The following is a 15,806-nucleotide window of genomic DNA, read 5'->3' as shown; positions in this document are numbered from 1 at the left end:
CCGTGTTGGTTACTGTCCTGAACATCATGCTTCACCTGTTTTGATAATGTATTATAATAAAACAAGGCAATTTCTCTCAATATTGGTCCTCAAGTATGCAGATGTTTTCATTAAAATAAAGATGTGGCTATTACTGCGTTGTGTGCTGACTGATTAAATTGAATTCTTATGGGTGACTTTTGGCGTAGAATATAGTATCTCATATGTATGATTTCTCAAAATTACAAAACTCAAACAAATCCTTACAACCTAACGGTACTATGAATGAAAAGGGCTTGATTGAAAGCGCATTTGCCTCACTGAGAATCCCCAGTCCCTTGCCTGTTAGAGGATGTGACATCATGGGGTTAATTTCCCCAGGCCAGCCACCCGGATATAATCATCCGTCTTGGCCTGACAGCATCTGGTCTCCCCAACCATTAAATCCCATTCTCATCCCTATAAAGCCAGATGGACGGCTCAGAGAGCCAACGCCAGCTGTTTCTTTCACCCCAGCCAACCTATCACAGGAGGGATGGGGGAGGGAGCTTTGGATCACAGGGCTCTGGTTGCAGCATCCCTGGAGCGGCTACTGTTATCTGAAACACAAGGGCCAGGATAGGGGAACAGATCTAAAGAAGAGATAGACAGGGAATCCTCTGGAATCATCCAGGGGTCGGGTTTCTTTGTGTGGAGTGGAGCAGGAGGTGAGAAGAAGTGTTTTCCATGTAAACACCCCCTCAGAAGGGATAAGCGGAGGAGCGGTAGAGAGAGGAGGAAGGGTAGAGAGAGGAGGGGTAGAGAGAGGGGAAACGTTCCTTCTCCCTAGGATATTACCCCTCTATCTGGCTACCTACTACGACTCCTTAAAAAAAAAAAATTGCGGTAATCCCATCACATCAAGGAAAGGTAGGTACATACCCCTAATCTGGGAGGGCAATTAAGACGAGCTTGCATGTCATGTTGGCAGGATTAAAAGCCAGGCGTTTGCCATATTTATACTCATTGACTTACAGAGGAATGATCACTGTGCAAGATTTCATGGTGTGAAAAGGACAATAAGAGATGATAAACTTGAGAAACATGCTATATTATGGAAATGTTATGTTGACTGTCTTTGTACTGTATTTGATCTCCAATTGGACAGTGACAAAGGCTGAGACTGGCTCTGGGTTGTGATTGGTTGAGATCTTGCACTGCACATGTTCCTCATTAGATGAATAAACAGACAGACAGCTGGCAGGCTGCATTCTGAGGTGGGACCGGGGATGACTCATGTGTCTTTGTTTTCACGGCTCGCTTTGAGGCAAGCAACACTGAACCATGCATGAGAGCACCAGCAGTTCCTGACGACTATGTTATCTCGTTCTCCATAGTCAATGTGAGTAGGACCTTAAAACAGGTTAACATTCACAAGGCTGCGGGGCCAGACAGATGACCAGGACGCATAGTCAGAGCATGTGCCGATCAGCTGCTGGGTGTCTTCACTGACATTTTCAACCTCTCCCTAACACAGTCTGTAATACCTACATGTTTCAAGCAGACCACCATAGTCCCTGTGCCCAAGAACGCAAAGGTAACCTGTCTAAATGACTCACATCTGTAGCCATAAAATGCTTTGATAGGTCATTGCTCACATCAACACCATCATCCCAGACACCCTGGACCCACTCCAATTCACATACCACCCAAACAGATCCACAGATGACACAATTTATTTTGTACTCCACACTGCCCTCCCACCTGGACAAGAGGAACACCTATGTGAGAATTCAGTTCATTGACTACTGCTCAGCATTCAACACCATAGTCCTCTTCCAAGCACTATGGTGTTGTTCACCCACAACTGCGTGGCTGCGCACGACTCCAACACCATCATTAAGTTTTCTGATGACATGACAGTGGTAGGTCTGATCACTGACGACAATGAGACCACCTATAGAGAGGTGGTCAGTGACCTGGCAGAGCGGTGCCAGGACAACAACCTCTCCCTCAATGTCAGCAAGACAAAGGAGCTGATTGTGGACTACAGGAAATGGACGGACGAGCACGCCCCCATCAACATCGACAGGGCTGCAGTGGAGCGGGTCGAGTGCTTCAAGTTCCTCGGTGTCCACATCAGTAAGGAATGAACATGGTCCACACACATCAACACAGTCATGAAGGAGGCTGAAAAGATTTGGCATGGCTCTCAGTTCCTCAAAAAGTTATACAGCTGCACCATTGAGAGCATCTTGACTGGCTGCATCAGTGTTTGGTATCACAACTGCTTGGCATCCGACCACAAGGCGCTACAGAGGGTAGTGTGTACGGCCCAGTACATCACTGGGGCCCAGCTCCCTGCTATCCAGGACCTCTATACCAAGCAATGTCAGAGGAAGGCAAAAAAAATGGTCAGACTCCAGCCACCCAAATCACAGACTGTTCTGCAAGCGATACCAATGCACCAAGACTGGAACCAACGGGACCCTTAACAACTTCTACACCCAAGCCATAAGACTACTAAATAGTTAACCAAATAGCTACCCAAATATCTGCATTGACCCTTTTTGCACCAACTCTTTTGACTCATCACATAAGCTGTTGCTACTGTTTATTATCTATCCTGTTGCCTAGTCACTTTACCCCTACCTGAACATATCTACCTCAATTACCCCATACCCCTGCACATTGACTCGGTACTGGTAGCCTGTGTATATAGCCAAGTTATCGTTACTCATTGTGTATTTACTCCTCGTGTTATAATTGTTTCTATATTTTTCTCTCTGCATTGTTGGGAAGGGCCCATAAGTAAGCATTTCACTGTTCGTCTACACCTGTTGTTTACAAAGCATGTGACAAATACAATTGTATTTTATTTGTGTGAGACTATAGTAGATTATATCATGTCTGCCATGGCAGAATTCAGCATGTCAATACACTGACCCTCTGGCTCACACTTTAATGATATCTTATGAAGGCTTAATGAAGCCTATACTAGCCCTTTATAAGGTTTATATACTGTATATGCTTTATAAATCATCATAAGCAAATACTATATAAACTATATAAAGGGTGGTGTGTGTGTAGTTGTGCAGTACTACTCAGTCCACTGTATGTGTGCAAACTTCGGAGCGACTGTGTAAACAGCACACCCTCTGACACATTGCCTAACAAAGTGTACTGAATTTCTTAGGGTTGGTTTTCCTCTGTATTTTGTCTGCTATGTTCTGCCACCCTTTTCTCTGCTTCTCGTGCCCACATCCTGCCCACAACACCCACTGCTGCCCTGTCGGCACAACAGGTTCTGGGGTTTAATCTGATGGAACCAGGGGTGGGGACGTCTATGCTTTTACCTGTTTCTACAAATACACACTTCTACGAGGCGAACATCGTGTCATGTCATGAGCACTGTGAAAAATACACACCATTATTTTGCATCTAGTTTAGTTTTTATGGAGGATGCACCTTGGTGCCAATTTGTTTCAGTATTTCACAAAAAGATTAACATCTGACTGCTTTCAGTAGGTGATCAGAGGTTTTTCCTTGATCAGAATCAGAATGAAAGTGCCCTCCTGTTTGACATATGTGTATTTCAGACCTCAAACATGCTACACACACACAAAACCAACCTACAACCAACCAAGCCATATGATATGCTATTGTAGTGTGCATAATATGTTTGTTTGTTTTCTGATCTGATGGTGTTAAATGATCTGTTTCAGGTTCTGCCTGGAGAGTGTGTTCTGGTGTCCTCAATGCATTCCCAATGCTTCAGCAGACCTCTGTCCAGAGAGAGCCAACCTGCGGCTGTTGTGACACACCTGAGATACAGACAAGAGTCACATTGAGACAACGACAGCAGTGGGACACAACAAGACAACTCTCCACATTACTTTGTTGTTTCCTCTTAGCTGAAACCATGGATATGACTACGGCCAAGACCACCGCTAGCTTTCTCTCCACTGTCTCCAGCACCTCCATGACCCCCATTCTCACTGTTACAACGGACATCAGGATGGAACAGGAGAATGTCACAGAGTCCAGGACAAAACTCATGACCACTAGCATTACTATAACAACAACCAACGAGACAAGCTTCAATGCCACCAAGCTGCCAGAGTTGGAGCTTGAGGGCTCTGAGATGGGCATGGTGTTGGTGCCCTTTGGCATCATCACTGTAATTGGCCTGACATTGGTCGTGGTAAGAAAGCAATCGCTTCAGTCACTACCTAGTTTCCATGCCCACAAAATATGTCTGTTTGTCACGACAGTGTGCACAGTATGAATGAGTTTAATGTCCTCCTCTTATCTAATTAACAATGATATGTGTGACTCCCTGTGCCCCACCATGTCTCCCACTCCCAGATGCTGTATATCAGGAAACGGAAGAGGTGAGGAAATGTAGTTCCTTGAAATTCCTCATTATACAAGAGTTGAGTATCAGCCAGATTTGTGAAAGGGAGGGCTACCTTTTATGCATATCCAAATAATTATAGCATTAATTATAGCATTAAGAGAAAAATGTCAGTAATCTTTGTCCTGGGAACCCAAAAGTTGAACGAGCTGATGTTAGCACAGAGGAGTCCCTGCCCATATTCTGAAAACTTCTGAAAACCTACCTTAATCAAGTATCTTGATTAAATCCCACGGTCCCCCCCCCTTCCCATAAAAAGAAAAAAAGAATAACACTCACACTTTTCTTTTCCTACTAGCACTGACTTAGCTGATTACTATTTTACTGAGGAAAAATTGACTTACTATGATTATGATGTGTGGTTGTCTCACATAGCTATATATTTATTTATTTTACATTTTGAAACAAACAAAGAATACTTTGTAACAAAAATAATATGGCAACTACTGTCTAATGATAATAACAATGAAATAAAAAGTACAAGACAACTACTGTCTTCTGTTTTGGAGTGACAGCCAATTTAGTGATTCATACATTGTGCAATTATGTGTCTTATAATGGCATCCAATAATGAACCTGCAAAGATTGTTATAAATGACATCTAATTCGCAAAGTAAGGTCTTGGCTTTGTTTTGATAGATGACGTCACCATAGTGTAGGATAGGAAGCAGCAGTTGGGTTACTAAATTATTTTGAATGGATATAGTAAAACCATCTTAGATCTGTATAGTAAAACATTTCTAACAATTCATTAAAGGTTTCAATACTACATAGATGCATTTTTCTAACTATTACTTTCCTCCTGCCCTGTGTTCACTGTTCAGACTGGAGAAGCTGAGGCACCAGCTGATGCCCATGTATAACTTTGACCCGGCAGAGGAACAGGATGACTTGGAACAGGAACTACTGGACCACAACCTCACAGGACCCAATAACAAGGTAGTATACGACACAGGTCTGAAGCAGTGCCCCGGCTACACTCCCCTCTTCAGTGATACCGATCCTCTACTGTAGATCTACGATGATACAAGTCTTGACGGTTACATTATGTTCAGACTCATCTTTAATAACCTGCAGTGATCTATTGCTCACTGATCTACAGTTACTGGATCTTACTGAATCTCATCTATGTTTATCTACAATGGATTCATAAATCTATAGGTTCAGAGCATCATAATGTACTCCAACAGAGCTTTGTGATTACAGTGCTTACATTACCAGTAACCAGTTGCTATTTTATACTCATATTAATTGACTTTTTTCTTTAAAGTTTTGACAATAGGCAAAATGGTAATAAGTCATATGGTAAAGTCTAATTTGTGTCTGTTGTTCCATTTTCCTTAAGCTACCCTTTCAAAATTCACAAACATACTACATGTGGACCTTGCCGTGTTAATTATTCTCCATTTACATACAACAAGTTCAAAGATTACAACAGAATACCACTGTACACACATGCACAACCTTTTCTACTACACTGGAGTGACACACACCTATACCCTCATTTCACATCTTCTCTCTGTGTGCCTAATACCATCAAGTTGTTGATTACTGCCTATCACTCTCATCTCACTGCTCCTAATTTTCCCCTTGTGATTGACATGACTAGGCTATGTATGTGATTATAACAACATGTGTGTGAGAGTACTGGTTTTCTTTACAGACGTGTCACTGACAAATACCACATAATTATCTCTCCCAAATTAACATACAGTAGATATCTTAAGTACTCGATTCACTTCTCCACCCATTTATTTGTTTCCCTAACGCTTACTAAAACGCTTACTAAAACAAATGTTATAAGCAATCACAGCAGTGGCAGATTCATTATTCATTGGTTACAAAAGGAAAAATCTGTTCATATGACCACTTATGGCCATGGCATTACAAGGTTATGGTGGATGATTCTAGTATTACCATGGCAACTATTGTGTCTCACAGTTTTACCCCCCCCCCCCCCCCCCCCCCCAGACTCTCACGACCTCCCAGGGGACGACACAGAGGCCCACTCGCCTGGTCTTCACAGATGTAGCCAACGGTCTCAATGCATAACTACACTCTTAAATGCATGAGAGGGGACTGGGGGGAGTGGGGAGGGGACTAGCTATTCCGTCATTGAGATATGTTGCTCAGGAAAAAAAGGAAAACTGGAATGAAGGCCATGGAAACATACTGATGTCTGGGGGATGTTTTTCAGGCTGGGCTATAAGGGAATTCTGATGTTTAAGTTGTAACGTAGCCATAGTTTAACTGTGAGGTTCTCCCACAATTGTCATTAGTCCACATCGTCTACAGTTCTTAAGTTGTCTCCAGTGACTATGGTGGGATATATGTGGAAATTAGGTGAACTGTATTGAACTAAGGATTTTGTACTGGTTGTTATTTGTTGCACAAATACTTAAAGCGTAGTGCATTGTTGGATCACTCTCTTTCTCTGTAGTTAAGTGATATTGATGGTAGAACTCCTACATCCAACTTCATTGAAAACTTTGTCTAGAATGTATTAATTTCCACATGTTCATATTTTGCTTCTAAATGTAGACAACCACATTTGAGAAGAGACTCCTCTAAAACGGTTATGCAGAAATGTTGACTTGTTACTGCTTCCATTATGGTGATGGACTAGAGACCTGGAACAACAAGGGAATGGACATTATACACATTGGAGAACTAGAACACAACATCAGGAGATCTGGAGGACAATGCCTGGGGTACTGTAACCCACCTAGTGTACATTCCTGTACTGTACCCCTGTCCACATGTCCAAAATGTGTCTTTCAGCACTTCTGTCTCTATCGCTCCCTTTGCCCTCAAAGTATTAGTATATTTCCTCTATAAGTAATAAAATATTAGTATGTTTCCTCTATAAGTAATAAAGTATTAGTATATTTCCTTTATAAGTAATAAAGTATTAGTATATTTCCTCTATAACAAGTAATAAAGCAGCTACATTGGTTTCTATACACTTAAAGATACAGTATTTAACCAACAGTATTTTGACGACCACTTATTGTGCTGCTACTTTTTGATGAATACATGACAAACGAACATAGCTATGTGATACTTTTATTGGTAACAGACAGACCAAGCAGCACCTCTATACTCATGCAAAAACATACCATAAAGCGAGACAGATCAGAGGCAAACTAAAAAACACCCTTTTGAGTTGTGTATTCAAGTTAAAATAGATTACATTGAAAAGAAATCTTCATGAAGTGTATGATCAAGGAGACTGAAATGAAAGGGACACATTTTCAAATGTTGCAAAAAATATGAAAAGCTTAAAAACTGGAGATGTTACAAGATAACATCACCCAACTACACTTCTCATTATTTAAAAGCCCTTGTACATAAAGCATTACAACAAGCACATGACAAACTCCTAAGATATGTGTACTTATATATATACACACACACACTGACTATACTGTATATATATATCAGTAAGCTCATAGAGCAACACTGTCAATATAATATAGACAGTGGATATCCTGACATTGCTGAGGTATGACGTTAGGTTAGGAGGCACTTTTACTGACATCACAATGCAGTACTTCGGGTTTATTTACCTGTACGGTATGCTGTTATGAACCTAGTGAGATGAGTGGACAGCAGATATATGTTCTATAGGTCTCATAAGATCGCATGGGACAAGCAAAGCTAAAATCAGTCAGCCGCCCCTCTGGGACAGTGCTCAGTGCCAAAAACAGACTCGTTTTCAGACGTAGTCCACATGGCAAACAGTGATTCCAGCCAAAGAGGTGAAGTAACATGAAAAAGACAGAGTAGAGGTTAGAAACTTGCAACTGAAAGAAAAAGACTGCATGTGGATAAGTCCACCCTCTCCAGAAATACATTACAGGAAGATCCAAAAAAACTAAATGTTAACTTTTATCTCACTATTTCATGTCTCACATGTCACTGACATCAATTTATCAAATGGTATGATTGTTAATCTAACACACCTGCAGTGTGAAAGTGAGAACATGAAATGAAATGATGATGTATCTTATGTAAAAAGCTAAGAGGGGAACATGTAAGGGTTCACAGAGGTTGTGATAGAACAAATAAAACATAAGTAAAAACTACAGCAAACAGTAAAATATTGGGTCATTTTGAACCCAGGTACTGTAGATAGACTAATTCTCATGACAGGCATTTCATCAGAGCCACTAAAGACTTCTGCTGGGACTCACTTAAAGAGTCTGTCAGCATGGAAGTGGGAGGGAGAGTGTGAGGCTAGCGGGTACAGTACGTATGGGACTATCCTGAATAGGTATGTGTGTGTGTTCATTTTTTTTGGTATGGGGAGAGGCTATAAGAGTTCTCTGCTTTTCCGTGACTGAGGTAGACTGAAAGGTAAAGGGACTGAGGTGAGTTGAGGTCTGAATGAGGTTTGTGTGTCAAGTCATATTGTGAATGTCAAAAAATAAATCAGAAATACACAATAAAATAGAATAATATCATAACTGAGTAGAATGACATGTTCCTGAATAACTAAATGCATAGCTACATTATAGCTACATTAAGGCAAAATACCTGAGGTTTTAATGAGTGTATTGAGAAGATAAAGGTAAATACAAAACCTGAGTGTGGTCCGATGTCATGTCAATTGGACACTGTTGAGTTTAGACTTATTTCTGCTCATGTTAATGGTAATGTAAAATGTATTCCCATTCAAATGTATATCTAACAAAATATCCCTGTGTTTCTTCACAATCAGGACAGACATAACGTAAATTGGGTCATGCCTCTTGTCCCAGTAGCCGCTGTTTGAAATGCATCCTTTTCTTTTTAAACCTCTTCCCCACCATCCCACCACCATTATCACCACATACACGCACACACGTACGCGCTCACACACATGCATATGCACGCACACACAAACACACAGCATCAACCAATCTCGTTCATGAGAAAGGGTTTGGGCAGTCAAACTGAATTGTTGTACGCATTGACCAAATCCTTAGTAATCAATCAACTGACCAAAGCTATGTCCATCCTTGACCCAGCCTCAGGGCTGGATAGACTCCAGGCACAATAACCCAACCAGGCCTACTGTTCTACAAAGCAGGGCTATTATCTGTTGTTTTAGATCCTCATGACAGTGGAGGTTGGATTATACACTCTGCTATCTAGAACCTAAAAGGGTTATTTTGCTGTCCCCATAGGAGAACCCTTATTGTGTGCAGGTAGAACCCTCATGGAACTTAAAAATGTTCTACCTTGAACCAAAAAGGGTTCTCCTATGGGGACAGCCAAAGAACCCTTTTGGAACCATTTTTTCTAAGAGTATACACCTCTTTGTCTCTGCCCAAACCTTGAGGTAGTACTGTGGCACATTGTCTATTCCCCCTCTGCCTCTTCCTGGGCTGGAGAGTGAGATGGTGAAGCCTCAGTGGGTAAAGACTGTGACTGTGAGGGGCCCTCCTCGGTTTCTTCTGAAGGACCCTGTGAAAAGACACAAAAATACAGACATTAGTATGTACAGGTATGTGTGTGAGAGCAAGTGCTTGCGTGCGCATGTGTTTGTGTAATGAGTAATGATATACTTGTATGAGTGTGTAAACGAGTGATTCTGTACATGTGGGGAAATAGGTCTGTACGTGAGACCAAGAAATGCTAGGGAGAAGACGGTTATGTCAGGAAACCAAAAAGAAAGGGGAAGAGAGCAGTTATATCAGGTTTCCCCTCTCAGCATTGACTCATTCGTCTCATTCGCATGTCTGTGTCTGAAAAAGGGAGTCTGTCTATGGTTTCAGTTCTTAATGTGTTTTAACTTCTTTGAAACTTGGTTCTGCAGTGAAGATTGTGATAAGATGGATGAGGAAGTTGTATGACATTGACCTCTTTTTTGTGCCAGTGTTGGTGTAATCCGTTGATTCTCTGAAAGAAGGTGCTATTTGAACGGAAGTTCATATTCATCCTCCATGAAAGTAGTGCTCAAGTACAATAGGTAAGAGGATAGATTGAAGAATAAAAACATAATATTACCTATTATGGTGTACTCCTTCTTACCTGCTGTTCCTGGATGACTTCTTGAACTATTCTCTGAGGCTGTGGAGAAGAATAAAAGTGAAATAAAAAGAAGAGAGAAAGGTTGTTCAATCAATCAGTCAAACCGTCCATTGCACAATGCAGGCCAGCGGTTGACAACTTCAATCGTCAAGGGCTGCAATGTTTTACTTTTAATCAGTGAATGATTTAGACCAGGACTATTCAACTCTTACCCTACGAGGTCCGGAGCCTGATGGTTTTCTGTTCTAAATGATAATTAATTGCATCCACCAGGTGTCCAAGGTCTAAATCAGTCCCTGTTTAAAGAGGAACAACAAAAAGCAATGGGTCTGGCTTCGAGGTCCAGAGTTGAGTTTGAGGGATTTAGACCAATGATGGGCAACTCAGTCGGGGTCTCAAATTACTGTTGAGAGTTTGAATAGCAGAATACACAAGGTGCAATTTCGAAATTTGGTTGTGCATCAGCAGTTTTTATCTTGTTATGTCAGTCACTGACAGTCACTCAATTAGCCCATGTCAGCAAAAAATGTTTTGATTGGTGAGTCAGCCTAAACTTACCGACCAGGGGTTCCCCATTGATTTTGTTAGTCACTCTCACTCAGATATCATATCCTCCCCACGAGGGGAATTTCACTTAGGGCCACCAAAAGTCTAGGACTGGTTCTGACTGCATGTGTTGGTATGGTTGAGGGTAAGCAAAGTTACCATCTCTGATTCAGACCTAGGACACCAGGTTAGGGAATGTTCCTGCCAATCACTGACACCAATCGGGAAAAACCGAGGGCACTACTGCCCTTAATTCATAAAAGTCTAAGCCGTTGGGAGGCTATTGTTATAAGATGGTCATACCATGGATCATTTAGCTATTTGATTTGGAATTTTAGGACCCCTTTATACATTTTTTTGTTGTTGAAATTGCTCACAACCCATATAAACGCATTTTTATTTATTTAACCTTTATTTAATTAGGCAAGTCAGTTAAGAACAAATTCTTATTTACAATGACAGCATAGGAACAGTGGGCTAACTGCCTTGTTCATGGGCAGAACGACAGATTTTTACCTTGTCAGCTTGGGGATTCGATCTAGCAACCTTTCGGTTACTGGCCCAACGCCCTAACCACTAGGCTATCTGCCACCCCCTAAACGACAAAACAGACAGTACAAAAATAAATCATAAGGAATAAGGTTTTGAAGTGTCTGTCCTATATCTAGGAGATATAAGAAAGCTCAGGAAATATATATTTATATTTTGGACACACGGTTAACCCCTCTTTTGGAGGGCACAAAACTACTTCCATACTTTCATTCATTTTTGATAATGGTACCTGGTTACCTTCAGAGTCCCATGACACTTATGGGGGTTGTAGAGCAAAACGGAGGACAACATCGTGTTTGTGAGTCTCCTCTTTCCATAGTGGGGTCATATTAGTTTGTAGCCCAAACGTTTTGGATGCTACAGACAGAAGTTGGCACATCGACTCTATCAACTTCAGATGACTCCTGTGAGGCTTCTGGGGGTTGTAGAGCAAAATGGAGAAACCGTTCGGACACGACAGAAGTTTTGGTGAGAAGACCACTTTTTGGAATGTCTCCTGGTCTGACAAACAGCGCTTTAGCTGTGCCACTTTCCACCGCAGATGCGGAAGGCCGACATAGGCGGTTGCGTTTGATTGAGATGCAGACCATGCAAAAATATATATATCTCTAGCTTAAACAGACTCTTATGGATATTTTAAGGCAGCACTTCCCAAACTTGGTCCTGGGGAGCCCAAAGGGTGTATATTTTGTTTTTTGCCCAAGCACTACACAGCTGATTCAAATAATCAACTAATCATCAAGCTTTGACCATTTGAATCAGCTGTGTAGGAAAAAAAGTGCACCCCTTGGGGACCCCAGGACCGAGTTTGTGAAACACTGCCTTAAGGACTGAAGTTGTGCATTCCTAGAATACAAAGAGAGATAGGAGTCTAGGGGAGTACATTTGAGGCGCATATCAGTAGGCCTCATTACGTGTGTGCTTGAGTGAGTGTGTATGTTAGTCTCATACCCATTTCCTTGGCCGGCCCCTTGGTCTTCTCTCCCCGACAGGCTCCACTTCCTGACACAGAAAGGATGGAGGATAAAGCAGAGATGATTGTATTGTTTATTATATACACAAAATGTCTACTCACAACCCTATTCCTACAGTTGTTATTTTCTGTTCAGCTCCTCTGCCTAGTTGGATTCTTTGTTTTTATTGCATATTTCATGTTAACGATATCCATGAACATGAGAAGATGATCTTACCTTGGGTGTGGCACGAGGGCCTTTGTTCTTGCTTCCTCTGGGTCGTCCTCTCGGCCTCTTTGGAGTTGGGGGGCCAGTGGGCTCCTGGGGAGAGATGAAGCAAAATCAGGAACTGCCATGGTTGTCACTTCGACTCTATCCATAGCCAAAGCAGCTGTGCTCCACTCTATTCAATAACATTGTATAGAAAAACCTATGCCAGACTACAGTTGTTAAAATGTGCATTTGGGTTGCTGCTTATGACAGGGTGATATATTTCAGTTATTGTGTCATATACAGATTTAAGATCTTAATTTGATCACCCTGTTACAGAAGAATGTTCCTACAATGCAGGACATTTTTTGTGTATTTGATTTTTAAAAAGGCTTCTGAAGTTTGTAATTTCCACTTTGAAATTTCAGACTTCATTTTCCCTTACGGAAAATGCATCAACCCCTATAAAATGTTTCATTTATTATAATCCACATAATTATTCACATTTCCTGTTGCTGCAGGATTATTTTCCTGCTCATCAAACTAGCTCAAATTAAGATCCTACATCAGCAGGGTCATGTACAGTGTATGAAGTATGTATGTGGAGGGTTCTGTGGTGGTCCAACCTCCTGTTGTTTCCGTGGGCGACCCCGGCCCCTGCGTGGAGGTGTAGAGGCAGGTGATTGGGCCACGCCTGGCTGTGGTGACAGCTCCTTGGTCCCACTGTTGCTCATCCCTTTGTCTGTCCACCAGCGCAGTAAGATGGGGGTGTGGGCATGGACGCCCAGAGCTCAGGCCTCAGGGCAGAGGGTTAGGGAGGGGCAGACTTGAACGGCAGGGGGTAGGACACCTGGGAAGCAAAAGGGGGGCTCAGGTTAGCTAGTCAGTGTTGGGCGATCTCTTTCTAGTAGGCCGTTTGTAAAGACATATATAGTTTATACTATCGTGCATAATCTTTGTATTGTCCCAATGTGACTGGGGGCTGGACAAGTTGATACAAATACACTTTTCCCCCTCTCTCTCTGAACCTCATAAAATCATTATGAAAGGCCACACTGCTTTTGTCTTGCAGTCAGTCCCAGAGCAAGTGTGAGAACTGCTTTATATAAGCCTTTGCACCAGCCATTGCAGGTTCATCTGAACACAGACAGGGGTTTGGCATACGTAGGGAAACATTATCTCAGTCTGCAGTAACTATAAGTAGCAGAGATATTCACAACTCAGTATCCCATTCAACATTTAGATCTAATCCATCCAGCCTGTACCGGTTACTATTGGTTATCTACTGTATGTCTGTGAGGCTGTATATATAGGCTACATGCCTGCTTGTTGACATATTTGTTAGATTATGTGACTATACAGTGCTTTCAACATGGGCTTCTCAGTTACTTTGTACTTGAGTTCATATGTGCCTTTAATCTAATATCACCTTCCAAATTGAATACTGTACCACCTTCCAAATCAAATATCACCTTCCAAATCAAATATTGTCTGCACTTTGCATACAGATATTGGAGGCTACAATTCAGTGCTAAATATTTTGCTGCTACACAGGTTACTTTTGTTCATTTCACTAATAACTAAAAACTAGAGGGATTAAAGGACACTCAATTGATTTGAATAATGTAATTCTGCGTTCCATTCCTTCATTAATTAATTAATTGTGTTGTTAATTTTGACTGATTATAGAAACATGTAGAACATAATCAGAATTCCAAGCTCAAGGTCATGTACAGACCAATCAAAAAGGAGATATAGCTTCTTGTTGCATTGATATACACTGTAGCTTTTCTTTACCAACAAATGCATTTAAGCAGGAAGTTGGGAGTTGAATTTGTCTGTCTGCAGGAGTAGGCTACAATGTTTTTAAACACAGGTGAAGTCTATGAACAGATACTTTTGCATAGCAGGAGACGATTCGTTTAACTATGTTGCTGGCAGTGAACTAGGAGGACTGAATGTACTTTTTCCATATGGGCGGCAACTGCAACCATAAAAACACATTCTGTGCATTCTTTTAAAACTACCAAAATGTGTGTCAGGCAGCCTACATTCAAACTGTCACGTCTCTTATGTTATACTTGTAAACTTTCACTTTGGACTGTAAACAAATTAGGTCTAGTTGACTTAAAAGGCGCCACTTACCAACATAAAATATAGGTTAGAGCAGTGGTATGGTGTCCAATGGAGCAGGACTAACATTGGGCTATAAGAACGATACAGCAGATCATACAAGAGAAAAGTAAACTATTTGTGCATTTTTATCTTTATAGCATAGTCTATATAGTAGACCTACACTGCATCGTCAATACATGTTTAATCGGGATATTCAATTAATTTTACATAATTATTACGTAACCTGTATGAGTTTATTTTAATTTACAGCCGGCGCGAAAGCCATGTGTTTACAGCAGAAGATGCAGGGAGAGAGCATATCATCGAATCGAAGGACAGCAGTTTGTCTGCGGGTAACCGTTGTACTTAATCTGAATGATCTGATACACGATTGAGTAGTAACACATTAATCAAATTGAAGAGAAAAATAGCAACAATGTTATTGTAGAAAAATAAACGATAGCCTGTAGGCAGGCCTATAGGAAGGGTAAAATGTTTCACCTACCTTGCTCCCACCAGCTGGTTTTATTGTTAAACTAGACGACCTAATAAAAACACCGATGGAATTGTAGGCAAGTTTACTATTCAGTCTATATTTTATTCTTACGATTTCTTAATCTTACAGACAGTTCCTTGAATAAAGTTTATCTTGGAATGAACTAACATATGTCTCTTTCTTTCTCTCTCTCTCCCTCTTCCCCTCCCTCCTTCCCTCTATCTCACTCACTCAGTCTGTGTGTGATCTTACGTTTGTCTATCGTATCCTCGTAGTCACGAATACCCCAGTTGAAGTATGATGGGGGTTGGAGCTGGATCATATAGGAACATTGCATACTTTCTCGACCATAGAGGAGGGGTGAAACAGTCGAACACGCCCCTTGCTCATTGCACCACCCACTTGTGAGTGGTGGGCATCATACAGATGTAGGATCTTAATTTGATCACCCTGTTGCAGGAGAACTTTCCTACAATTCATGACATTTTCAACTTTCCTGCAATGAATTACATTTTAAACTTGTACTGTATTTGAGGTTTAA

At 41.3% G+C, this 15,806-nt stretch overlaps 2 protein-coding genes across 4 annotated transcripts; one reads left to right on the top strand and one right to left on the bottom strand.

Moving 5' to 3' along the window:
• Nucleotides 1-516: 516 nt before the first annotated feature.
• LOC106565998 (uncharacterized protein C3orf18 homolog) lies at nt 517-7,432 on the top strand. The gene is made up of 5 exons (XM_014133746.3): nt 517-888; nt 3,684-4,162; nt 4,327-4,352; nt 5,200-5,314; nt 6,347-7,432. The coding sequence occupies exons 2-5, from the start codon at nt 3,728-3,730 to the stop codon at nt 6,425-6,427; spliced, it is 657 nt and encodes a 218-aa protein (XP_013989221.1). The 5' UTR covers nt 517-888; nt 3,684-3,727; the 3' UTR covers nt 6,428-7,432.
• On the bottom strand, nt 7,428-15,650 carry LOC106565999 (high mobility group protein HMG-I/HMG-Y). 3 transcript variants are annotated; one of them, XM_014133749.2, is made up of 6 exons: nt 15,518-15,650; nt 13,281-13,504; nt 12,682-12,765; nt 12,443-12,493; nt 10,394-10,432; nt 7,428-9,826 (listed from the first exon to the last, which is right to left on the bottom strand). In XM_014133749.2, exons 2-6 carry the CDS (start codon nt 13,386-13,388, stop codon nt 9,722-9,724), a joined length of 387 nt encoding a protein of 128 aa, XP_013989224.1. In that variant the 5' UTR covers nt 13,389-13,504; nt 15,518-15,650; the 3' UTR covers nt 7,428-9,721. The 3 variants fall into 3 exon arrangements, with proteins under 3 accessions (XP_013989224.1, XP_013989226.1, XP_013989223.1); XM_014133751.3 differs by having other exon boundaries at nt 15,497-15,619; XM_014133748.2 differs by having other exon boundaries at nt 15,275-15,564.
• Between the last annotated feature and the right edge of the window lie 156 nt (nt 15,651-15,806).

Source organism: Salmo salar, chromosome 12 (assembly GCF_965601325.2).
Source record: "Salmo salar chromosome 12, fSalSal1, whole genome shotgun sequence".
Lineage (NCBI taxonomy): Eukaryota > Metazoa > Chordata > Actinopteri > Salmoniformes > Salmonidae > Salmo > Salmo salar.
Note: the sequence above shows the minus strand (reverse complement) of the source record. Positions and strands in the feature narration are given on the sequence as shown.

What these genes read in the sequence shown, in the direction of transcription:
- LOC106565998 (XM_014133746.3), top strand. Translation starts at nt 3,728, where the DNA reads ATGCTTCAGCAGACCTCTGTCCAGAGAGAGCCAACCTGCGGCTGTTGT. An exon ending in TTGGCCTGACATTGGTCGTG is followed by an intron (nt 4,163 to 4,326) that starts GTAAGAAAGCAA and finishes TCCCACTCCCAG; the next exon opens with ATGCTGTATATCAGGAAACG. An exon ending in TCACAGGACCCAATAACAAG is followed by an intron (nt 5,315 to 6,346) that starts GTAGTATACGAC and finishes CCCCCCCCCCAG; the next exon opens with ACTCTCACGACCTCCCAGGG.
- LOC106565999 (XM_014133749.2), bottom strand. Translation starts at nt 13,388, where the DNA reads ATGAGCAACAGTGGGACCAAGGAGCTGTCACCACAGCCAGGCGTGGCC. An exon ending in GGGGCCGGCCAAGGAAATGG is followed by an intron (nt 10,433 to 12,442) that starts GTATGAGACTAA and finishes TCTTCTCCACAG; the next exon opens with CCTCAGAGAATAGTTCAAGA. An exon ending in AAGTCATCCAGGAACAGCAG is followed by an intron (nt 9,827 to 10,393) that starts GTAAGAAGGAGT and finishes GTCTTTTCACAG; the next exon opens with GGTCCTTCAGAAGAAACCGA.